This window comes from Cynoglossus semilaevis, chromosome 6, assembly GCF_000523025.1.
Source record: "Cynoglossus semilaevis isolate Cse_v1.0 chromosome 6, Cse_v1.0, whole genome shotgun sequence".
Lineage (NCBI taxonomy): Eukaryota > Metazoa > Chordata > Actinopteri > Pleuronectiformes > Cynoglossidae > Cynoglossus > Cynoglossus semilaevis.
In genome coordinates this window covers 13,689,747-13,716,800 of record NC_024312.1, presented here as the reverse complement: position 1 = coordinate 13,716,800, position 27,054 = coordinate 13,689,747, and the positions used below count along the sequence as shown (strand labels likewise).

The 27,054-nt window shown below is 40.5% G+C and overlaps 1 protein-coding gene across 2 annotated transcripts; it reads left to right on the top strand.

Annotated features, from left to right (window-relative positions):
- On the top strand, positions 1–26,780 carry wnt7bb (wingless-type MMTV integration site family, member 7Bb). 2 transcript variants are annotated; one of them, XM_008312225.3, is made up of 4 exons: positions 1–344; positions 6,219–6,445; positions 20,894–21,165; positions 25,202–26,780. In XM_008312225.3, exons 1-4 carry the CDS (start codon positions 274–276, stop codon positions 25,679–25,681), a joined length of 1,050 nt encoding a protein of 349 aa, XP_008310447.1. In that variant the 5' UTR covers positions 1–273; the 3' UTR covers positions 25,682–26,780. The 2 variants fall into 2 exon arrangements, with proteins under 2 accessions (XP_008310447.1, XP_008310445.1); XM_008312223.3 differs by lacking the exon at positions 1–344 and adding an exon at positions 355–2,564.
- Positions 26,781–27,054: the final 274 nt, after the last annotated feature.

Sequence of the window (27,054 nt, the reverse complement as noted above, 5' to 3'; positions counted from 1 at the left end):
CTGGTGTTTCTTTTTTTTGTTTTTTTGTTTTGTTGTATTATTATCTGGAGTTAAAGTGGACTTCACGGCATCTCACCTGTGCTGCCGTTTCTTCTGGACCATGGATTTCCCACGGTGGAGGGACATTTCTCAACCGCTCCAACTTGATGTCGCGGAAAACAGACGCTGCGCGTGCATCTGGAAAGGTTAGACCAAGAGCTGCCACTGTGGACGGAAAGTGTGAGCACTTCATGTTACAGTGCATGGCCCCTGGACTTAGTGGCTACAACGATCATGCACAAACCCCTCCGAAAGCGGAGTCTCTACGTGTTCCTGTGCTTTGGCATCATATACCTCAGGCTCGGGTGAGTTTCACACGCGCAAATGCGCGAGTTTCGGATTGATTGCGACACTCAAACACATTTAAGCTCATTGCTAGAAATCTTAAAGTGTCCTCTGGCCGTACAGGCACAAATAGACCCCGAATCACCTTTCACTGTGTGTTAATAAACACATTAGATCGAATTCCAAACACCTGCACCCGGGGTACTGCTTGTGCGTAAAATGGCATCGGGGGAGGAGGGTGTGGGGGCTTACACCAAAAAATCAATATGCACATCTGCTGTCAGGGGGCAGTTGGGTTCACCTGAGGCGACTCACGTGCCCCTTTTGTCGCAAAAGATAATTTGAGCCGCTGTCTGTGCTCCAGATCCGTCTTACCTCTGCATACCTTCAGTAATAGTGCGCAGACCGAGTTGCATTTCCACATTCCATTGCCCAGACTGAGTTTTTACCTGTTTTGCAATCGCTCACCTTGATGCATGAACATCAGACCTGCTTTTATCCTTTCCTTTCCTTCTCTGCTGTCTCAGTCACTCAACACCACTGGATCACCCAGGTCGACGCAAATCCCCCCTGTGATCACGTCGTTCTGCATTTTTGTGCACGTTCAAAGCGGTCGTAAATGCCTGGAATGCATTTGGTGGACAGTGTAACCGGAGACATTGAAACATTCTGATAAATGAGTCTAATGTGGATAAATGAACAGCAGATCATCAAACGTCAGAGCGTCACCGTCATAAACCCTCTCATATAATTGTCACCCCTGTAGCTGTGTTGTGACTTTATTTTACTTTTTTTCCTAGCTCTGGGAAATACAATTTTCAAGATGTACGTAGCCTCAATAAAAAAAAAAAAAAACAGATAGCGCCAGCCCTCCCCGTGAGCACTTCGTGTGGAGTGGAGCGTGTAACGGACTCCCAGGTCTCTACAGATGCTCATATCATATAACGGTGTGAAGCTCAGATATTTGGGAGGGAAGTTACCTGCCTTTGTGTTGACTAAGCCCCGGCAGTTAGATCATTCCTTCCATCCCTTTCTCTCCGTGCCTAAATCTTTCATGGTACCCTCTTCATTTAAAATGACTGGAGCCTGCAGGTGTTGAGTGAGGCTGACGATGCCGAGGCGATAAAAGCCCTCCACTCTCCCTAAGCTCTGCTCCAAGGCCCCACGTATTTGATTTCTCTGCACAGATCCAATCTCGGACAACAAGAGTTCTATTTTTACACCCCACCATTCACTCTGGGATTTGTTTTAAGTAGACATGGAGTTTGTTTTTGTTTTTTTTTTTACAGCAGGGTTACAAATGAGTATTTAAACATTACGGGGTGAAGGCCATGAAAGACAGCAGCAGCACAGATTTAATGTATAGGAGACGCTTATAGGAAAAGTATATTTATGACTTTATGGAAATATAATAGGAACATTGGCTTTAATAGATCTCACTGTTATTGTATATATGGACTTATCACTGTACGCTCTACTACACAGTAATACACACAAATATTACAGGAATGACTGAAAGAATGCTGCGGGTTAATATTACACAGAGTGGTTGATTATGAATGACATTTACTGATTTTTTGCACATGGAGCTGTGATTATGATGTGAGGGCAGCCAGCGTCTGTTTGTTTATTTTTGGCTGGATGGTGGTGCTGCTGGTGGTGGAGGGTTCTGCGGCGGGGAAGTGCGTATGTTGGGGGTGGTTGAGGAGGTGGAGGATGAATGAAACCTCCTGCGCATCCAAACGTCCAACGGGGATCGGATCAGTGTCACACCATTGTCCCGCTGTGGCAAAGTGGGCGGATAGCAGTGTCTCTCCCTGCCCAATGGCAAACACGACTCTCATGAGAGTGGAGAGAGGCACTTTTCTGCCATGCAAAATCCCTAAAACCATCATCATCATCATCATTCCGGCGCAGGAACCCACAGTCCTGAGTGAGAGCCTCTGCTGCTCAGAGATGACAGAGCCAATCTCGGCGCACACACGGCCCTGGGAGCTTGGAGCTGCGTAGCGCCGTGCCAAAGACACGCGGAGACGCACGGCACACGTTTTTCTTCTTGTGCGAAAAGGACCTAAAGCCGTGATTTAAGGGATTCTTTCCTAATCCTTTCCGCGCCTTCTCACTGAGTCCGAACGTAGCCATTTGCTCCATGTCATCATGATCATCTTCTCGTCGCGCAGTGTACTGCTGTCAGTCTACTATCCGCAGATCTTCCTCATCCTGACCAGTGGCAGCTACCTGTAAGTTTCGGCCAATTAATGACTCTTACTTATTAATAACTTCACACCATGGCGCGTAAAAGCGCAAAGACGCACAGGTTCGGTTTTCACTGTCGTGCAGCTTCCTTGCCAGACAGTGCAATTTATTCACACTTTCTGTTTTCTCTAAAATGAATCAAGTCAATGTAATTTCTTTTTACTTATATGGTGTCACCAAAACTTCCAGGGCACGGAGAAAGCTGAGGTGCAACTTGATGCACGCTGAATTAAAGACTCGTATTTTCCAACACATCAGTTTTCTCAACACTAAAAACCCCCCCCCCCCCCCCCCCCCCATCACAGCACTCACCAGTGAAAACGTCGCTGTGAAAACGATCCACGTTAAAATAAGTTATTTATATAAAAACCCAACACGTGAAAACTGCGGAATTGCAAACATTTAGAGACAGCAGGAAAATGAAGTGCCTTGCTAACTGCTACGAGGGATCACTTTGGCCACAGAGTGGCAGAGATGTTCAAGACAATCGGATGCTGGGTTTCTGTCCGTTGTCACTGTGCGGAGAGTGGAACCGTTTTTACGCATACGAGTGCCATTAACCTGTCAGAGCGCGTCAACCGTGATCAGTGCGTGTAACCTCACCTCTGGTTGACTCACTTTCCTCTCTGAATATATGACATGTGTATTAACACACTTTCTCAAAGGCACATTTCTTAAAATACAACTAAAATAATGTTATTTTTTGATTAACCAAATTGTTTTTTAAAAATAAATATTTATTATTTGTTGAATAAAGACGCCACTTCTGGTGTTAAATCATTTTGAGTTTTCAGTAAAAAGAGTTAAAGGTGTAAATGTGCATGACTTTTCAAAGCATATAACCGTAGAGTTCAACAGATATTTTCATACAGTGGGTCTCGAAGGTAAAAACGTGTCCAGCAGTCTGTGTGTAACGTGTACCGTGTGACCCACTGCTACTACACACCGTTTTCGATACAGGGATAAAATTTCATTTTGTTACATTGGCAATAAAAACGTCCATCACACTGACTGTGAATGCGAATAAACTTTTAGTATTAAAACGTATTTGGACCAGAACCTATGGAAATGCTTACACTGCAAATGCTGCTCAAAGGCAGCGGAAGAGGAAACTCATATCCATCATTGCAATTAATTTGCACTCCTGGAAAATAAGGACATCTACTCCCTTAGTTGAGTTGTGTCTTGGGCATTTTTGTGAGTGCATTCCTCGGTCGAGGATGCATGCCTGGGAGCTTAATAGTGTGTCAGTGAGGTTCAAAGTGTTCCATGTGATGGAGTAGGTGGCTGTGAGCACACTGTAGGCCACGGTGCTGACTATGGGCTCTGCCATACCCTGTCATTAAAAAATCTGGAAGCTCCACATGTGGCAGCTTGGATGCTGCAAAGGTCAAAATGAAGTATTTTTCAATCATTCAACTGTAAAATTTTGTATAGATAATAATTTTTAAAAAAGCAGAATAAATGTTACTTGTACGTTAGTTCTCATATAATAATGTTTGGTCTGAAATGCCTTTGCAATGATAAAACACTTTCACACGAAATCCACAGGAATGCTTTCAGATAGGAGAGGTTTACTCAAAGAATTTGGTTTGTTTTTATTAGGACAGTTAAATCATTCCACCTGTTTTATTTTTAAAGGAAACAACTGTTATTTTGTGGATTATTTGTGACTCAGACTCGGGGTTGTGAGTCAATGACTATACTCACGTTTAGTTATTTCTACGATACATTTTAGAATTCGACAGATGTATAACATAGTTGTAGACAATTTTGGAAAATGCAAGAGTGTTTCCTAAAAAAAAAAATCAATATAACACTCCCTTAATTCTTCAGTGATGTGTATTTTTCATGCATCATAAAAAAAAAATCTAAAGTCTAAAGGTTCATTCAGTGCGAGTCTGTAAAGGTCAATTAATCATTTATTATTTGACAAATTGTTGCGTTCCTACTCTAAATCATCTCGGACTCATGCCCGTGTTTTCTGTTAGCCCGGTGGTTATTATCTGTTTGTGCAGGCCAGCATCTGCTGCTGATCTGTCTCATGGGAGATCTGTGTGACTGTGGGCAAATTGTCCCCATGCTGCTGCCGTACACACAGCGTGTACGCTAAGCAAACAGGATCACATTTGTGCACTTTGATGATGCAGGGATTTAAAAGCTTAGCTGTGGAATTCTCTGTTTGGTGTTGTCTGAAGGTTTTGGGTTTTGGACAGTGTTAGATGACGATTCTCTGAATTAGCAGCTGAACGATATGTGAAAGAGCCAAGAAGGGGAGGTTATGCGAGTCCACTCTTGGAAAATACCAGTTTGTGTTAGATTCTGAGCAGACCCGAGCAAAACTACAGTGTGTGTGAATGTAATCGGCTATTCTTTTTTTTTTTTAGAAAGATATTTAAATAGCTTAAAATGTTTCATTTTAACATTAGTACTTTACTTCCCTGGCCCGATGGTGCAGACTGGACGTCACGGTTGCCCTGAACAACGACATATACAGCTCAGGGTCAAAGCGGGTCAAAGGATTTCATGTCTGTTTAACAGCTGAGGGAGCAAAAAGGGTTTTGAAAGCATCTGCAGGCTTCACTGTTTACTGTCCATCTCACCTGCAGCTGATGTTTATTCATTTCTGTTCTTTTCATTAAAAAAAACTCACAGTAGCTTTCGCTCGTCTATTGTAAAGAATACTCCCGAAGGAGACCGGGAGAATGTGCGCAGCCTGAAGTCTGGTCAGAGATACGCATCTCACTGCAATTAGAACCTATTAAATATGTGTTTGAAATTGAGATTTATGTTTTTCTGTGTGGAAAAAAATCAGTGGAAAGGGAAAACGGTTATCCAAGAAAGATTTCTAATCAACAATAATATCTTTGGTTATAGAGCAGGGGTCTCTAACTGACATCACCGTGAACTGAAATCCACTAAAATTAGACTCTGTTTCTCCCTCTTCCTTCACCCTTTCCTCTTCCTTTTCACCATTTAACGCCAACGTCATTTTGTGCTGACACACAGTTTCCCCGCTGCAGTTTGCCCACATTTGTGGTGAATCCTTTGGAGGTCTACGTCATACCTCACGGCCGGCGTATATGCTCTGTGTTCATTTATGGCTCCCTGTTCCTGACATGTTTGAAAAGTATGGATCTACATGGTTTCAAGGGTTATAAACAGAGCCGTGCAGAGAGTCAGCGCTTTGTTAGGCGGTAATCTGTTTTGGCTTCCTCGGCGGTCACAAAACCATCCTTAACATATGTTTTGATATTATCGCGTCCACCTATCGGATGTGACAACGGAGCTCTGAGACCGAGCTGTGGCCATTTCCTGCACAGCACATTTATACTCTACGAGTTATGACGAGCAGTGTTGAAAAGCTAACATCCAGAATTTTCCATGCAGACGATTCTGAGGATGTGGGTTAGAGTCCTAGCTGCCCTCATAAAATGTACAGACTTTATTACTTTAAATACCGTTTAAAAACATAGTTATATAAACATGTGCAGAAAAGGTAAAGGTGTAGACTGATGAGAGCCAGGTCCATATATGCTGTGTGTGTTTTATTTTAATATGCCTGTCTTTCTGTGACTGCATACTTGGTTGTGAATGAATCCTCACATCTGCCTGTTGGTTTCTCTAACTCCTTGCAGGGCCCTGTCCTCGGTGGTGGCTCTGGGCGCCAATATTATCTGCAACAAGATTCCCGGGCTGGCACCTCGTCAGCGGGCCATCTGCCAGAGCCGCCCAGACGCCATCATTGTTGTGGGTGAAGGCGCACAGATGGGCATCAATGAGTGTCAGTACCAGTTCAGATATGGACGCTGGAACTGTTCGGCACTGGGGGAAAGGACAGTCTTTGGCCAGGAGCTTCGAGTAGGTCAGTCTGAGTTCTGTCACCAAATGGACAGATCACAGTGGGTGCTCGTCTGTGTGTTGATGCATGTGAGCTGCGATGTGAGAAGCTGTTTGTTGAGTTTCTGCTGGTGATACGATGTGGAACATGAAATCATTGTGGGTCACTGCTTACGATTAGTAAGTAAAATGAGGATTGGACTAAAAAAGGTATTTACTCTCACTTGCTTATAGTCACTTGGACTGCAGGTTTGATTAATTACCAACAAGAAAGTCGCTTCGTTTTTTTCACTCCACCAGTCCCATTCTAGGAGAATAAAGTTTGCCATAGCTATGTCAGTAGGGCCGGCCCTCTGTGGACATAAACCCCTAGTGGCAGTTTGTGAACTAAAATAAATGCATTGACACAATTGTTAATGGCCGATGGTAATGGATCCAGAGGCTTGTGGCCAGTGTTGTATTACTGCCTCTGTTGTTTGCTTCATTTTGTGATTTACAGCAGTTGGCGTCTGTGATGTTGCTCAGTGAAGTTTCTACAACACGACCACTATATCACAGTACACCTTTTATAACAGTATCACACAATGATACATCTTGCTATCGTTGGCGTAGAACATCACGATATGACGACACCGTGAAAGTTGCGTGTGTTTGTTGTGTCCGTGTCACCGCAACGCACAGCTGACATTGAGAGCTCTTAGCGTTGACATCTTTGATGATTAATTGTCATGTGGTGGAGATCAAGTTGGGAATCATGAAGCTTAAATGAAAAAGCAAGTTCAGAATGAATATATCAAACCACCATATTTTCATACTGAGCAAAAACTACACACAGAGTGTGGTACCAGCTCCCGACCTCCTGAACCCCATGAAATACAGCTCTTCAGACTGCACACATCACACACAGTCAAAACTGAAACCAGCGACACACACTCTCTTTGACTCTCTGTTTTGTATCACTACTTGTGTTGCCTTTGCTGCAGTGGGTTTCATGAGGTGTTGATTTCCATCAATCAGCTGTAGAAGCCATTCCTCATTCCTTCTCCAATATGATAAATGTCCCCAGTGTCGTCTCTGGCTTCTGTACGTGGAGCCCCTGCAGCGAGCACGCATGTTGGCTAACATGGCATTGATCACTGGGAGAATGTTACAAAAGCTCCAACGAGGGGAGATGTATGGATGAAAAGTGATTTTGCCAATGAGCAGACAGGCCATACTGTGACGGCACGGAATCGCTGTCAAAATGTTGACACATCTGTTGCTAATTGGGCTAAATTGGTTGTATCCGTGCTTGGCTGGTTCATGAGAGGGTGCGCTGCGGATAAACATTTACATTTATGCCATTCTTGTTCGAGAAACCTGGTGGTCCTTGGAGTTTCTTTCTGCATCGCTTTTGTTTTCAATACGTCTTTGCCAACATGTTGTGGATAAGCTGTGCATCTAATTCAGTGGCTCTGTTAACAATCACTCCTCTTGAGGAGTAGCCTAATTAGCTCCAGCTCCCTCTACAAAAGCATTTTTTCTTTGATCTGAACGTGGCACTTTTCTTTTGTTAGGCATTTCGTGATGTTTTCTCCAACCGTCGTCGTTCCCTCCTATTTTTGTGCTCGTCTTTTATGCACAAAGGCCGTACATGCGCCAGTTCATTGGAAGCATCTGCACGTCGTCTCCACACTGTGTGTTGTCGGCACATTGAGAAATTCTCAATTCAAACAATGTATAAAAGAATGCAGCATATAAACTTACTCTTCATCGACAGTGGACTTCTGTATGTTGGATACCAGAGGTTGAGTTTGTTATTTCATTGTAATTTCATAGGTTTGAACCTATCTGAAACTGAAAAGTAAAATATATATATCTTCCATTTATCCATATGCAAATACTAACTATAATAATAGTAGTATTAACGCCACTGTGTAAAAATGGCGAAAGAATATATGCATTTAGAAGTGTAAACATACACATCCTTACAAAGTAATTTTCAATTTATTTTATAATTGTATTAATACAGTCAGGCCGTGTAGTCTTTATGCTGTTTTTTTAAACTGCTTTTTTATTTTCTCCTTTTCCTGTAAATTTTTGTCTTTTTTTTTTTGTTGCTGCAACATGACAATTTCTCCTGCGTCGTAGTAATCTAATCTGATCTAATCCATGCGTTTGGCACCAACAGTGAATCATTCTTTGAGTTTTACTGGCATATTTTACCCTTAGGACTTCTAAAACTGATATAATAGAATTTGAATATTACTGAATGAGCTCATTTAACATGTTCTCTTTTTACTAACACAGATAAAGATAAAGGGAATGTAATGTACTTCAAACATTTGAAATGCACGTGCTTGCCCTTTACATAGTGGTCTGCTCAAATCCACTACAGTGTGGACAAAGTCTAAGCCACTCTCTGGCCGTGGGCAAACAGAGCACCATCTGTCGCCTCGTGGGTCTTCCTCTTTAAGACGTTTATTTTCCCAAAGGTAGTGACGTTATCTAAATCTCTTTTTTTACATTTTCTCTCTGGTTTGGTTTCTGTAGTAACTCCGCCAAAACAAGTGCATCATGTGACCACGATGAGGACATCACTAGTGGTGTCCAGTTTGGTCAGGGTGATGACGACTGGCCCGGCCTTGATTGTCCAATAATGATGGGAATCTGAGGCCCTCAGGATGAATAGTATCCCATCATGCTTCAGTCTAAACCCTGAATCCACAGTGTATTCACATGGACGATTCACTTAGACTTCTTTTGCAAAAGATTGCTACGATCCGCACCAAAAAAAAAAAGAGAAAAATGCCATTAAGTAAGAAAAATATTCAGATAAATATCTGTGCTCATAAACATCCTAGTTGGAGAAATTTTGTTTTTTAAGGTGGTATTCCTCCATTCATTACAATTACAATTTTTACGATCTCCGTCACGTCTTGTTCATGTTTTTGCTGCATTAATGCAGCTGCTTCGCTGTGAAATAGGGCGAGACACACCTCCAGCTCCTTTGTTTTCTCTAGTATGGTGCGTGCACATCACCCTTTTCTTTTGCAGTTTCCCAAATATACAATTCTTTAACAAAGGCCTCTTTATTCCAATGAAGTTATTGAATTTGTCCTATATCAGATTTGATCGTCTTTATTTTAAAATAATATGAGTTGTTATAAAGGTATTATTATAACAAATGTTCCCTGAATAACTATGTAATCAATAGTAATTCAGTTTTTTTGGTTATTTAAAAATGCTGCATTTTACAGGTGTGGAACACACCAATACTATGGATGCCTTAACAACAACAACAACAACAGAGAAAATGTGCAGTTGCAGGTGTGTTTTGTAGTAAACATCAACCAAGGACACGTCTGCGAAAGACGAACTGCTGACAGAATGTCCAGCCTGGTTCATTATGCTGTCAGTAGCTTTTTGGGATGAAAGACAAAAAAAAAAATGTCCCTCCCTTGAAGTCTCATCCAGTGGAATGTGTCTGTATGTTTTTTCACCGATTGTTAATCTGTTACATTGAACGTCCTTATACTAAAAAAAATGTTTTTTTTTCCTAATTGAATGGATAGAAACCACTTTAACAAAATTGCATGTAATGTGACCAACATTTCTGTATACATTGGAGAAAATTAAATAGCGATGAGCTCAATTAACAAATGAACCATAATATGATAGAATGAATATTTGTTTCCATTTACAGTCATTTCAAAATTATATTTTAATTTATATTTGATTTCTCTGCCATTTCCCTTAAACACAACACTGTCATTAAGGACACCAAACTCCTCTGCAGCATTAATGATTCATTGAAAAAATAAATTAATTAAGAATGGCATGACATTCCACGTTGCCGCTTCACTGTACAATACAACATCAGTTGCTGTGATAGTTTCCAGTGTTTGTTTCTGACGGCTGACGATATCCATGTTTTCTGACCATGTCTTTAGGTATTAGGGAATTCTTCACATGGCATATGAAATCATGGAATACACTCCCTTCAACCAAATGTTCCAATCCCTTCTCCCAATCTGCAGATTCCCACATCATCATAATCAAGTTCAGGGGAACAGCTATTCCCTGTTCCGCTCCCATTTTAAGTTTTTGATACAAATCCCTCAAATTATGAACACTAAACCTTCTCCCCTCTTCTGTAATCTAGCCATACATTTGAACTGGAGTGAATAGATTTTTTTTTTCAGCGCCATGATCAGCCAACCACAAGTCTAATGCACTCTCTCAGTGCAGTCTGCTCGTGGAGGCGGTCCTTCTATTATGGAGCTTCTCCATGGCTTTACATTTGCTTTCCAACAGAGCACACATTATGAGTTTGGTTATTGAGCAACACTGAGATATCTTTATTCAACTGAGGTAATTCACCTTCAAAGACAGGTCATTTGATATTTATTACACCCGCTACTGAACATGGAAAAAAAAAAAAAAAATGTTGACTGCAGAAGAAGACTTCTGCTGGCATCTCGTCTGCTGAATGTACAACTTGAAGGTTTTGACGGATTGACGGAAAAAAAAAAGAAAGCACCCCCGTCTTTGTTGCACTTCTGCAAAAAAGAACGCCGGCTCCCTTTTTATGCCACATCTGACAAATTGGTGAACAACGCCATAAATTTGCAATGAGATTTGAAACTCATAATTTCAGTGCATCTCTAGTTCCTCCGCAAAAGCAGATTTAACAGTCTTTCCCTCGCCTGTGCCCTGGTATGGTGTTGGCAGAGTTTAAAAAAATGTGGAATGAATTATCCTCCACTAACAGAAATGGGTGTCATTGCGGGGCTTGTTGCAGTCTATTACGAAGTAATAATAAGAATTACAGGCAGATCCGTCAGCAGTGGAGCGGAGTTTCAGGAACAGGATGGCAGCCGTGGTCAATCCTCCAATCACAGTCTTTGGCTTGGTTTCTGGATGAATCACTGTCTTTTAAATATTCTTGTCAAAGCTGATCCTGTGGCAGTAATTTGTTGATGCAGGTTTATCGTGCATTTTTGAGTGCCTTCGCTCACGCGTGAAGTGCAATGAAAACCCCATGTGGTTTCTGTTACACATCCCACATAATCAGTTGATGGGTTGGAGATTTACTGGCTGATCTTTGCCTTTTTCTCTTGTTGTTTTTTTCAGCCCCAAAATTGCATTTTTTTTCTTCACATCAACTGCAGTTTAATTATTAATCATTGACCCATGATTAATAATTGAATGAACATTGCATTTGTAAATTTAAACAATGTCGTAGAATACTCTGGACTGCAGTTGTGGCCTTCATGTATAAGATCTACTTACGAACACCTTGCAACTCTGAAAATGCACTTGAAGATAGTGATTACAGATTGAAAATGGACACCTTTCAACGGCTACACTCAGCATCAAAAGCCAACACTGGCCCCCTTGTCATAAAACGGCCTGCTCTGGTTACTCTGTTTGACTTTCCAGCCTGTTTGTCACCATCCTGATTCATGCTTTTCATCTGAAAGAGGTTTCTTGTTGTGCCGCCGGTGAAATATTACAAAAGTTCAATCACACGGCCCCTGGCTCATTGCACAAGAATAGATGCAACGCTACAGCAGGTGAGCTGTTGTTGCTGCAACGGGGAAAACCGTTTCCTTTATTAAAGTGACAGGCACATTTTATCTACAGTTTAAAGGAGCAGGTAACTGACTTTGAACGAATCTCTTGTATTGATTTAGACATTGTTGAAGAAAATAAGGATTTGTTTTGTGTATTGAGCATTCATTATATATAAGTTAATAATATAAGTTGCTGAAAATTGAGGAAACATTTTATTGTTTCCCTCTCTTCATTTCTGCCATGTCACCATTTCACTTATCCTCAGTTGCTCTGAGTTTGATGAAGGCAGTTGGTGATCCACCTGCCAGGATCTTTGTGTTACAGCGGCCAAACCAGTGTCCAGTCAAATAATGGGATGTTAAAGCAGCATGTTTGCTGAAAACCACTTGTTTAGAAAGAACTCTCCAACAGCCACATACTTGATGAGTGGATGTCGATCTCCTAGGAGAGGAGGGGAGGTCATCGCAGGCAGATAGTTAGACTTAGACAAAACCTAATGGTCGGCCTTATTCTGTTGAGCACTGATTAAACGGCACAGAAGGGAGAGGTTCTGCATTTTGGCACCGTTTTAACCCAATATTTTTTCCCCCTCATTTTTCAAATAACCACACGTTTAGACTTTAGTCTTTAGGCTCATTCTTGTGTTTGTGCTTTGGATTCAGTGGACTAGACTTTAATGTTTTGAATGAGAGGTTCATAGAAGATATCACTGTCCAATTTAACAAACCCTAATGATTTATTTAGTTTTTTTCATTTGTTCATATAATACAGAATATTTCATACAAGTTGTTATTTTGTCACCAGATCATGATACGACAGTAAATCCTAGAAAGTGCTGTCACTTTTCTGAGTAACAGTATATATATAGAAAATGAGCTTTAATTTTCTATTGATTTAAACATTTTCCTGACAATTGTGTGGTCTCAACAATATAGGGTTCTTTGCTGCATGAGATTAACGGTGGGTCTGTGTAATACACGGCAGCCCGCAAGTAAAAGTTACTTGTGGGTAAATGTCATTCCATTGAATAACACCAATAATAGAACATTCAATGGTAACTGTCACTGATGGCGTCTCATACCCTGCCTCCTACTGGACAATAATTCTAATGTTCTGTCTCTATTGTGTCCGCATGCAATGTTTTATTTATTTTTGCATCAATGAATTATGAAACATGGTCAATTTTACATTTTCCAAAATGGGAACATTACTTGCACGTAGGGAAGATTTTGCGGTCCATCTACCGGATTTAAATCTTAGATGTAATAGTGAAATAACAGGAAAGAAAAAAATGGGTTATAATAGCTTATTATAAGTCCACCACAACCATTATTAGATTTTTCGACCACAACCTTTGCTGCAATAGATCTAGTAAATGCTTGGAGATAGCAGGTCAACTGTCAGATCCATCTATGTCTCTAAATCATTTGAGTGAGTCCTTCCATCTGACCATTTTAAAAATTAAAGTTTTAATAAAAAACCTTTTTAAGTAAATATCAGACATAATATGACGAATATTTAACCTTAGGCCGCATTGTTTACCTACTCATTGTTGGGAAATGTAATAAAATAATAATTGTGATAGATAACTGTTTGCTTTTGCAATGTATTCCAAAGCATATAATCATCCAATGGTGAAATGTCTCTGTGACAGTCCGCCTTTAAAAACCTAAACCTTCCACGTTTGACAAATGAGCTGAGTAAGTTGGCAGTGAGAGCGATAATCCTGACTTAAAGGACAGTGAGAAGGTCATTCGTCAAAACTGGGGTTTTTTCAAGAGCTCACAAGTGGATTCTCTGACACTGATGACCTCTCACGAAATACCATCCATCCTCGCACTGCTGCCAACATGTTTCTCTTTGTGGGATTAGTTTCTTGTCGGTTGTGCAATCCTAAAGTCAAATTGTGGTTATCAACCCATTCCCCCAGTGCTGGTGTCCAATATGATGAAAAAAAGAAAAAGACGATTTCTCAAGTGGATACTAATTTATAGCCAGTAGCAAGAAAAAAAAAACACACACTGTAGTAAGTGACAAGCTACCAGTGTAAAGCAGATGCGTTCCCAGGCAGCTGTGTACTTGATAGCATGTGGATAACAGCTTGGAAATGATGCATGCATTGTGTTATGGTGGAGCAGTGATGGATAAAAGGGCCATTTTTCAGCCCATCATCATGTGGGCTGCCGTAATCCTCTCTGTGTGAGTCCAGGGAAAACAGACCACTCATACATGCGTGTGTGTGTGTGTGTGTGCGTCAGTGTGTGTAGTAGGATCTTTCCTCTCACTTATCAGATACAGGGGTCTGATGCTTTGTTGTTCTAAAGAGCGTGGGTTGTGGTCATCACGGCCTGATAAAGGTCATCTGCTACTCTTTTACTCGCAATATATGGCCTCACATCCTTCGCCCACAACAACGTCATGTGTCTGTATCTAGAGTTGGGCTACAGTGCTATCGTCACCATGTGCTTTTTTTCCCCCCTCGCGCCTTCTGCGGCCGTCTCTCCCCTCTCGGAAGACTGTTTGTGTGTGAGACAGGAGCGCTCCCTTTGCTTTTTTCTTATCCCTCTTTCTCTCTACTCCCTCTCTCTCCACTGCCCACCCACCGTCTGTCTGCTGACATGGCCCAGGGTCTTTCTGGGCCCTGACCCTGTGGCCCCACTGTTAGTGTGTGTGTGTCGCATGCCCCCGACCCTCTCTACTGTCATGTGCTATCAGTGGGATCTGCCTCTGTCTGTGTCTGCCAGTGCAGCTAGACGCAGGAGCAACAGGATGTGAGAGGATCAAGTGTAATCTCACAGTGTGCTTTGTTCAACACTATCCCAGACCAAGGCACTGTATTCTCCACACACTGGACAGCCACTGGACATTATCATGTGTCAGAATAGTGCACTACTAATGACCTGCCGAGGTGACCGTAAAAAGAGTACTAAAATAAGACTAAATTAATCATCACACAATCATAGCCAACGTGTTCTAAAGCAGTGGTTACCTTTTCTCAACAACGCAGCACCAAACAAAACTGGACCAGTTTAGTTGAACATCATGGTGACGTACATGCAGGAATTGAAGAAAGACACACACGGCCTTCTTCAAATGTAGTCGTCTTTTGCAGTAGTCTTTATAGCCATGTACTGTTCCCTAGTGGAAGATACTTTTTAAAATCTGCCCTCATTTAAAAATAAATATGTACAGTATATTCTGCTTCTTCTGGCTGCCACCTACTGCTTCTTTTTCACAGGTAAATATTTTCACCTAAAACTGTCACCATTACTTGCAAAAGAAAGGAAAAACACTAGGAACAGGCAGAAGAAACAACAGGGGAATTTGTGTTGTGCACATTTGCCTTCAAATGATAACAATTCACCCTAATGATTTGTTTAATTTGTATTTATATTTTTCAGTAATGATGTTTTCAAATGTAATTAAAATCTGAGCAAAACAATCAGAACTATCCCTGCTTGAACTTGATGATTACCATTTAGAGCACATGCAGGTCTACATTTTCAGAAATGAGCAGGTGAGGTCCTGATCTCATTATTAGGAAGAAAGGGTGGGAAGAAGGATTTGTGCTTGTTTTAGCAAGTCTTGGTATTTAGTCAGTAAAGCTTTATCTCCACCTCAGGGAGATCAGGGCAGAAAAAGGATGCTTTGGAAATGTTTTATGCCAGCACAATTTTCTATGCCTGGGAGGCAGCTCATTTTAGATTCTCAGCATTGAATACCATCACATTAAATGCCATCATAATTGTTTTAGCTTTACTGCTCAAAGCCCTCCTTATTATGCGAATCACACTCAAGTGCCCCTCTGTGAACGTCAGGGCTGTATCGTGTCACTTCCTCGGGTCTACGATTTGAGAACACTGAGAATTAAAAGTCTAGTTCTGGTAAAACAATATTATTTTATTGTACAGGAACAAGGCTGTGCTAATTTTTTCGAACTGCAGACCTCACGGACCACAACTTTGTCTGTAATTTCCTAGGAGCATATGTTCATAGCAACGGTACATAAAGCGGAACGGAAAACAGTAGTAGAGCACATTAGTCAGTTCAGTGATTGGTATACAAAGTAAGGGATTTTCCTGCAGCTTTCCTCCCCTTCAATGGGGCCCTGGAGACATAGACCCAGCGTAGGGGCGGCTTTGGTTATACTGCAGCTTGTCTTTGGGTATTCCTGGTGTCATAACTCTAAATATATGTACAAAACGGAAAATCAAACCATAAATGCAATGCTCTGCATAGAGGTTGGGCGTAAATCTTGTGAAGCAGGTACATGTTGGTCTTTGTTGGTTTAGGTTTGGGGTTGCTTGTACTTTAATGTGCATTTTAATCAGAGGTGGGTAGAATAGCCAAAAATTGTACTCAAGTAAAAGTACTGTTACTCAAGTAGTCATCAATAAATACTTGAGTAAGAGTAAAAAAGTACTCAAGTACTCAGTAACTGTTGAGTAACATCTGATTTAGTTTTTAATGAGCATTCAAAGATGGTGGATATCGACCGCAGTGGCCGCTAAACTAACCCGTCCCTCCGCTGGGATTAAGTATGGTCATGTGACGAGACTGCATGACAAGGGCTATGTTTTATTGGTTAAACACAGTCATGCAGTAGAGCCTTGGGCAGAAGTCTCTCTCTGACAAAATAAAAGTAGAGATACTGCATAGCTAAAGCTTTATCTAGTATATGTGTAACGAGTAACAAGCTCAGTATAGCCTAATGTAGCGGAGTCGAGTAGTGTTTCGTCTTCATAAATCCACTCAAGTAAAAGTAAAGTATAGTGATTCAAAACTACTCCTAGAAGTATTTTATTTTGACAAACTTACTCAAGTAAATGTAATGGAGTAAATGTAACTTATTACTACCCACCACTGATTTTAATTGTGCAAAATATTTTGGATAGGTCTAAAAACTAGATTTGGCTTAGAATCACTAAAGCTGATGCAAAACTCAGTGAAGAAAGAAAAAAAATTCTCATGGTCAGTTCATAATCTGCAGTCAAGTGCAAGGACTTCTGGCCACCAGCAGGTGACACTTTCCCCATTGTTCACTGTGGCATCATCTGTCCCTGACAGGATTCCCAGCAGCCTTAATGGAAACAACAAACTGAAAAGCTCAGTGTTTCATGGCATTGTTGAATAATTCGATAATATTTTATGAAATACAATCAGACGTCAAAATGAAGGACGCCTCATTAGAAACTTCCTCCTTCAAATTGTAGCACTGATCTGCATTTCTAGTGTGGGTGTGAGTGTGTGTCCACCTTCACATTGTGCAATGGTCTTTTGTGTTAATGCCTCATTATATCTTAAGATATAATGAAACATGGTTGATTTGACTGTAGTGTTTGTAAAATATTAATAATAAATATAAAACAAGTGACCCGGGTTATGTTCTATAAAATCCTGTTAAATTATGTATCAGTGTTTTACCTGACAATTGCTACTAGTTGTTATGATAAGAATAAGTGCTGAGAATACGTATACAAATACTCTCCATCTGTTAGCACCACCATTTGTGTCAGAAGCTGATAAAATGATATTTATACACGAACTTTGAAAACATTGAAATTACATCCTGTGTTCCATTGCCAGAGCAACTACCACACATAGACTGCAGCAAAACAAACTACAAAGCATGGACTTCTTCAAAACATGACCAACTAGAAACACAACAGCACAGGCTTGAACAAACACACACTGAGATCCAACCAGGACAGAGTGAGGGAGAGAGGTATAGGTCACCAGGTGATACGAGTGAGACTAATGACGAAGACAACAGGTGAGTGTCATGACACTGATTGCACCACAGAGCAGACAGCAGGACCAGGGAACAGACAGACCTCACACTAACTCTCTATCCTTTCTAGACAGACACCTGGGGGCCGAACACTGAAAAAAAATGAAATAAAAAAATCTTGTCTAACATTATCATTTGAGATTTATTTGTGAATTAGTCTACATGCTGGTTTGGTGGGCTATAGAGGTTCTTGACTCTTTTTAGCTCTTCTTATTAGAGTTTTTACAACAGCATCACATTCTCTCAGTTGCATAACCGCCACCTACTGGTAGAGTCTGGTATGTAACCCATCTACTCTATAATGTGACAACAGATACGAAGATTACTTTTAACTTTTTTACTTTTACGTACTCTGTCCTCAACATGCCAGAGTTACACACACAGAACAAGTGACCCTGGGCTGGTTTTTGCAGGGAACACTCAACTCCACGGTCTCTTGTCCAAATCTCTTTCATAAATCTTTTCTTTTTCCTCTCTTGTCAGCCACACAGCCTAACCATGTCCTGTGAGTGGTGAGGAAAATGACGCCTGTTGAGGTCAGCGGTAGCATTACTAAATCAGTTCACTTCTCCTTTACCCTCACTGTTTGTATAGCGTCATCACTTCATATGAACTTTGGCTTTCTGTGAGTCCAGATGGACTTTAATGCTAGAAATCACAACATCCAGAGATTCTTTTGCGTCCCTCGTTTTTGGCACATGGTAAGCGGTAGGATGGGCATTTCAGTAGGGGCCAGTGTCCAAAGCGTTGTGGTCAATGAATGTAAAGGCCAAACATACTGAGTCAGTGCACGACAATGCACCTCTGTTTTTAGTTCTGGACACAGGGATGTAATAGAACAATTAAACTTGTTTATGAAGACATGTACCCGATCTTTTCCCTCCTTTCTTGGATAGTGCAGCAGACACTTGCCACTAAACTCTATTAGACATCTGGTTTAATATTCCTTCATTCTTCTTTCCTGGATGTTTCCAAGTTCATTGAGGTTTTTCTGGTCACTCCAATTTTCCACTGGCAGCTTGCGAGGCTATCCCAGGGTGGTTCCTTCCTGGAGGGCTGTCAGGGCTCTGGGGCCAGCTTCTTCAGGGCTCTCTGCTGCTGTTATATGGGTGCTTTTTCTCCTTCTCCACATTTCATCAACCACATGTCTGTTCAGCATAGCAGGGCCTTCCTTTCTTGGTGGCAAAAGAGGAAAATGTTTATGCCTGCACACAGCCAGATCCACAAGGGAATTTCCTGGCTGTGGTCATCATTCTTTAGAATTTATAGCTATTATTTTACACAGACATGAAACCTTCATAAACAATAACCTGAACTTTGTATTTGATAATCAGATATAGATGAGCTTGAACTAGGTGCCTACAGCTTATGCCTGTGTTGAAGGGACAGTGCATCTCAAGGAATCTGATTTCCAAATCCCAATGTTTTCTTTGGTTCACTGCAGAAAAATAAAGGGTCCTGATCACTGTGTTTATTTCATGGCTTGTGTAATTGGTTTTACTTTTGCCAGGCGAAGCTTAGAGGTGCCAGACCCACTGGGGGGTGGGGGCGGTGACATCTAGTACAACCTCCAACATCATTTTCCCCATGAGCAGTGCAACTCAATGGGTCCAGAAAAGGGCATGCATCCATGGCTCAGGGAACCACCCATTCCTCTGGAAACACCCTGTTTTAAACATTATGTTGTTGTCTATGTGAAAACGTGTTTGGAGCAGTGGACGTGTGTCAGAGCGGAGGGTACTGCGAGAGTGTTGTGTATTTTTGTTATGTGGCCTGCAACTGAGCATGTGCCCCGTGTGCATGAATGCACATATGTTACAGTTGGTTGTGTGTCTGCATTTGTGTTTGTGTGTGAGGTGGGGGCAGTGAGGAGTAACCACAAGCTGGTGGGGCACAGCTCTGCTGCAAACCAAAGCAGAAGAAAGCGGTTGTGAGTCAGTGCCCACTGGGCAAACCTGTGGCCGTGGCATAAACTCTGCAGCACCAGTGCCAGAGTAAAAATTAACAGTGGCTTTGGGTGAAAACATCTTTGAATGTTCAAAAAGTGACCCTGAGACCAGAAAAAGAGGTGCAAATGAAAGTGGAAGAAGTGGAATGTAAAACAGATTAGTTATTTTAAAAGTTATTTTATACACACGACTGCTATATGAGGAGAGAAAACTCAAGACACCCAAAGAAATGTACTTATCTTTTTGTTAAATTAAAATAGAGATGATCAACTTTCTGTTTGAATTCTTTTAATAAAACAGGTTTGTTTTTTGGTTGCTTTTGACCTGCATACTTTCCAGGTGATGCAGAAAATGATGTGACTGAAGCCAAGGGATTTCTTGCTAAGTGCAGAAAACACTTCCTTGATTGCGGTGCTTGTTGTTTGAGTACAAAAATGCATTGTTAGTTTTGTCTCTCACCCTCCTTCAGAAATGAACCTACTAATCTTTCATTTTGACCGTTTGGATTTTCTTCCACTAACCAGCCTGAATGAGTAACGCATGTGTCACACATTTTTCTTATTAGCTGTAATAGTGTACAGGATTTTTTTTTTTTTTTTTTAATCTAGTAACAGGAATTTAAAATTACCATCAGCTCAACTTCACAGCAGTCCTTTTTTTTGTCAGTGTAAGTGATGCACTGGGACAAACAGGCCGAAGCTCCTTGCAGTGTGGGCAACAGTACAAGGTGCTTCCATGGAGGAATTCAGCACTTTGGACAGCACCTACACCAGCTCTCCCCACACTGAAATTCCAACACTGTACTCACAAAGACCACAACGGCCCAAGGACTTTGTGGTTGGAAACATTACAAAGTTTCTACCAAGGTGCAGAGGGAAGCTGTTTAAGAAGTGTAGGAGTAAAAAACCCTAACTTATCAGGATGATGGAGTCAACTTTGAATTTCTGTGGCTTAATGTCAGTACTAGACCCACTTGTACTGTCTGGAAAATAAGATCTGAGATTCACAATATGAAAGTTATATATAACTATGAAACAGTTGTGGCATGTTTGAATAAGACACAATAACCCAACCTTCTTTCTCTCCCATTGGAAGCTCATTTTGTAAATATTACACACATCGAAACTGTTATTGTATCTCAACATCCCTGAAAAAACATGTGATCTTTTTTCAGGCAGTCGGGAAGCAGCATTCACCTACGCCATCACAGCAGCAGGAGTGGCCCATGCCATTACTGCGGCCTGCAGCCAGGGCAACCTGAGCCAGTGCGGCTGCGACCGGGAAAAGCAAGGATATTACAATCAAGAGGAAGGCTGGAAGTGGGGAGGGTGCTCTGCTGACATCAAGTATGGAATCGAGTTCTCCCGACGATTTGTGGACGCCAGGGAGATTAAGAAGACACCACGTCGCCTGATGAACCTTCATAATAATGAGGCAGGGAGAAAGGTAACGACAAGAAGAAACTTCATCACCTGTATTTCTGGGTTTTGATTTCAAAGGAAGCCCAAGCTGACCATAGAAAAAAGGATAACTGTTCAATCAAACCCAAATCATGTAAATATCCATCAGTACAATGAAATAGTGCTGCAAAGTGTGATGCAGTTCAGCAGTGTTGACTCTTATGTCAAATGGGACATTGGTCATATTTCTTACGAAACAGGAAGCAGAGTCAAGGTTTGACTTAGTTCAAATTCTCCCATTAGTGAAGAAGGGTAACGTGACTTTCTCAACTCACAGGAGGTGTTCAAATGACACTGAATGCTGTTTGTCTTCATTTTTTACCCACAAAGTCAGGTTCCAGAGGAAAATGCCAAATCGGCTTCATACCGGTCTTTCTTCATTCTAACAGCTAACAACATGTGAGCGCTCTGTCCTTGGTCTGCCTTAGGCTAAAATAGTGTGCTGACTTTAGTCAGCAGCATGTACCAACATGCATGGAATATTGTCAGTGAGCAATTCTGCAGAGCAAACACCCCTGAAATCTGCAGCTTTTCATTCATTTTGTGCAGTAACAGTCCACAAAAACTAACTGCTTAGGTCACTTTCTAAGCACAGTTTGTAAGTTAAATACGACAATCACAAAGTTGAAGTATTTGGAATCGGCAGTTTTCCCCTTCTCTCTGGTTCTTATTGTATAGAAGTGAAGCCAGTTCTCTGGTTTTCATCCTACATATTCCAAAAAAACAAAGTAACTGTGTAAAAAAACAAGATATTGTCTGATTTATTTTTATTCTAATCATAAACAGTCAGCTGTAACTCAGGAAGTATCTTTTTTTTAATGCCTAATATAGAATGTATGGCTATGTTGCACTTACAGTTGACCCCCCTCTGCTGGTGTATACAGTAACCAAATAATTCTGAAGCTACTCAAATTTCTAAATTTACTTGAAGCGCAATCGATATTCCAAACTCTTATAAAAAGTAAAAGCCATTTTTGCACGGGGGAGCTGTGATGGATTTGTTTCCACCCAGTTTTTCATCCTGTACGAATAACTTTACTTCCACTCTTTAGATGAATAAAGCATTAGACGATGAATGGATAATATTTATAACATGTTTACCGTTTGGCGACTCAGCTTCCTATCTGTCTCCAATTATCTTAAAAAATGTTGGCTAAGTTCATCATGGTTATACTTACCCAAGACTGCCTTAATAAAATAAAAAAAAAGATTATAAAAGGCAAATTAACAAACAAAGATAAAGTTAAGTTGATAAATGGATTTAATCAATAATCTTGGCTTCATTCTGCCCATTGGGAAATGAGAGCTTTGTCAGTTGTTACCAGATGGGCTGCAATCCACATATTTCTGAGATTATCTATAAAAAATGTCTGCTTAGGATATTATACCAGATCTCTGCATCATACCATTAAAAATGTCACTGATATGACATCAAATGACACTGCAGCTATTAGGGATGTGAAGGCAGGCCAAAAGCTCTCTTGTTAAGTAGATTGATAAAAGCTGCACCCTATGCTAGCTACTGAGCAGAGTAGCCAAAAATGGTAGTCAAATAAAAGTACTGTTACTTCAGAATATTACTCAAGTAGAAGTAAAAAGTAGTCATCCAAATAATTACTTGAGTAAGAGTGATGAGTAAGAGTAAAAAACTACTCAATTACTGAGTAACTGTAGCGTTACTCAGTACTCTACTCTACTTACTCAGTAATCAGAGTAACATCTGATTTATTTTTTAATGATCAATCAATCAGACAAAATTACTGAGGGGAGAGTTTATCCTAACAACAAAATAATAAAATAAAATACATTAAATACCTTTAAATAATCTTTAGGTAAATTAAAATACTTCAATAAAAATACAAATCAATAAGATAATAGTGGAGTAACAGTAACTGTTTCTTCTGCATAAATCTACTCTAGTAAAAGTTGAAAATATAGTGATTTAAAACTACTCCTAATAGTATTTTGTTTTGAAACACATACTCAAGTAATTGTAATGGAGTAAATGGAACTCATTACTACCCACCACTGCTACTGAGCTGTTATTGGACAGGGGTTGGCGTTATATGGATGTTCTTATACAAGAGTTGGAAACTTAAATACCAGAAGGATGTGCAGCTGACTTGTTTGCTGATTTAGAGGAAAGTGGGAGTCGTTTTCAGGGTTGAAGATATAATTAAGGATGAGCGATCCCACAGGCTCCTCTGAGCGTTGACACTGGGTTTGGCCTTGTTAGCACAGAGGGTTTCACTTTGGAACAGATGCACTGACGAGAAGAGCGTATTGTTTATATGTATACAGATGCCAATTACCAGGTGAAAAAATAAAACTGTAATTTGACCTAGGATAAAAAGTTGTATTTTTAATTGTGTCATATTTATGTCCTGTAAAATGGTGACTATTCCAGACAACATTGTCAGGATGTGGTTCAGCATTTGTCTAAAAAATAGGGTTTGTCTATGTTAGCAAAGAGCTAATGACAGCCATATATGGTGAACAAGATTCCACTTGACTTTAAATTGTCCAGGTGTAGTCAAGGACACCTGTGATTGAGCCACATGGACATACTTTCAACTGGTGGATTTATTCTAGGTGAAAGAGTTTGAGAATTGCTTTGAGTGTAATTTTTTTTTTTTTGTTTTAGTTTTGTTTCTCAACATAATCAAATTTTATTGATCCTTGTTTATTTGGCAGACAAGATTTTTTTTGAGTTATATGGCATTTTTGCTACACGAGTCTTTAAAATTAATTAAATCAAGGCAAATAAGCTGAAGTGGGGATGAGAGATGAGCTCTGGCCTCCAATAGGATCCAGCTGAAATTTGGTTTTGTAATCGCTAATAAAAGGCACTGTTGAAACAACAGTAAATTACAAGATTCCGTGACTAAGCGGAGCCTAAACGACCAATAACTCACTCTTAAATCACTTTGATCTTTTAGTGTGTCAACATGCGTGTGTGAATGTGTTTGTGTTTGTCGGGACCAATTGACAAAAAACAAAAAAGGACATTTTGGGGAGCAAGGATGTTTAAATTATATAGCTTTAACCTGGAGAAAGAAGACCCTTTTCTGAAGTGGTGACATTTTAGTATGTCCTTACCGTGTGAGTGTCTGTTTGTATGTGTGTAACTGACACGTAATATGTAGATAACAATGGGTTCTTATAGGTCTGGATTACAGTAGATCAGACACTGATTAACAGAGTCTAAGTCAAGGCCTCTAATTCCTCCTGGTGTGACACATTTCTTGGGGCGTGTTTATCCTACATTACTGGAATTATTTGCAAACCTTTTTTTTTTTAAAAAAAGTTTGAAATCTGTAATTAGTTGTCGGACTGGTCTGATCATAACAAGGAGTTTTGTAAGCAGACAAAATGACTTGACAGCGAGGACATGTTATTGACATTCACATCCAGTCAAAATATCTGTCTTTTATCACAAATTTAAAAACAGAAACTGATTGGAATTGTTTCTGTAAAGACATTTACTAATGTTCAACAGGGCAAAAGAATTACAACAAATTGCTAAAAGGAATGCTATATTCATGTCTCGAATTTCCCATTTTGGACATTGGAGATTCTTTCAGAGTGGGAAAAAAAAAACACAAAAAAACAAAGACTTACTTTTGAAGATATCAGTTTTGGCAAAGTGTTTGCTCTGCACATTCATTTACGCAATATTGTGGTTTCACAAGATCCTCGCTGTGATTCTTGTTTGTTTTGCTTCACTACTGATTGTGGTTGAGGTAGCGATAATTATGGGACGCAGTATTACCATTAACTTCTCTATTCTCTCTCACAGTACATGAAGCAGCATGCTAGTGGTTCTTTTTTTGTAGGCCAGAGTTTTTCAAATATGCAAATCATGTGCATTTGGTTCAGAACAAAGAAGAGCAACATCAAGTCTGTCTCATCTTGAAATAAATTATTTTCCAATTATGCTAATTAACTTACTTATGTACTCTCTTTTCAGCTATTTGTCTTTTTTTTTATTGCAACTCTGTGTTTCATCTGTGGATCCTCAGGTTCTAGAAGAGAGAATGAAGCTGGAGTGCAAGTGTCATGGCGTTTCAGGGTCCTGCACCACCAAGACCTGTTGGACTACACTTCCCAAGTTCCGTGAGATTGGTTACATCCTAAAGGAAAAATACAATGAAGCCGTGCACGTGGAGGTGGTCCGGGCCAGCCGACTGCGACAGCCAACTCATCTAAAGGTAAAGCAGACGCAGGGCTACCGGAAGCCCATGGAGACAGATCTCGTCTACATCGAGAGGTCGCCTAACTACTGCGAAGAGGACGCAACCACGGGGAGTGTAGGAACCCAGGGACGCCTGTGCAACCGCACGTCGCCACACACAGACGGCTGTGACCTAATGTGCTGCGGCCGGGGCTACAATACACACCAGTACACCAAAGTGTGGCAGTGTAATTGCAAGTTCCAGTGGTGCTGCTTCGTGAAGTGCAACACGTGCAGTGAGAGGACGGAGGTGTTTACCTGCAAATAAGGACAGAAAAGACTGAATGCCAGGAATTTAACACACCGCGTACAAGCTGGACGAGCAGGCACCAGGAAGAGCGAGCTACATGTGTGACTGGGACCAGTAGAGATTTGATATAAATGCAATGAAAAAGAAACTATCAGCTCTTCGTGGCATTGTTTTGCACAGCAATTTTTTTTTTAATCTAACAGCTTTTCAGAACGTAAATGCTAAATATCAGTAAGTAGTTCCCCAGAACTTTACTGTCACATACCAGATATGCTCATGTACTGAAGTATCCACAGTGACAATGGGACTACAGGTAATGAATGAGGACCTCGGCAGTAACTGTACTTTCTTTTACGCTCTGTGATTTGTAACTGTTTACTTTCACACGAGACTCGTACATGGAGAGAAGACGCCGCAGCCTGGGCCTGGACCAAACTGATGGGTGCTGGTAAGAGGTGACTGAGAGAAATCTTATTGAGTCTTAATCAAAAACCTTCAAGGGTTTTAAGGTGTTGTTGTTAAAAAGGGGAACAAAAGTGAATTCTTGACATGAATTCCCCATCCCAAAGCTATTTGGGGCTTGTGTTGGAGGTTTGCAGAAATAAAGAACATTTGTAAGTATGGTGCATCAGGTTGTGCCAAAATCTGAGAGGAGGACTCTGTTTAACCCACTGCTGCCAACTGGAATATTGTGGAGTATGTTAGTTTTCCAGTCACACTGGAACTGTCTGTGGTGAACACTGAAATAAATTGTTTATTTATGTTATAGTATCTTAAAACAAAGCACTAACGGGTAGAGATGTCTTTTTTGTACTAAGTGTAAAGAAAGATACTTTTTAGAAACTCTGGTTCAAGATGTGTATCTATTATAAATGCCCCTCCCCCACCCCCCCTCCACTCCAACCCTGAGCCCCTTAAATATCTCCTATTTTCTTAAAAAAGAAAAACTGGAAAAAATACAAATTTTAAGTGTGTTTCATATTAAAACCACTTGGTATTATTTACCTTTAGCATTGTTTGTGCTGAAATAATACTTATTGGAATGTTGTTGCAATATCACTTAAAAGACCGTGGCACGAAAAAGTATTTCCTCAGTCCATTAAACATGAAGCTGAAATGTTGCTGGATGTGTTTTTGATTACTGCACTGATATGCCATTTAACACGACTAAAATGCCAAGAAACTGACCCTGTAAGTAAAACAAACGGCAAGGCAAAAAAAGGTCAAGTGAAAACAAATTACTGCAGCTCCTATAAGACATTAACTGGGATTAAACACAATTATTAATAGCAAAGTTTAAGACAGAATTTCACAAAAGGTGTTGAGAAAGTCAAACCAATGTTTGGGACCAAATTTGCTTTATAAATAAAACTAGAGTTTAAAGTATTGTC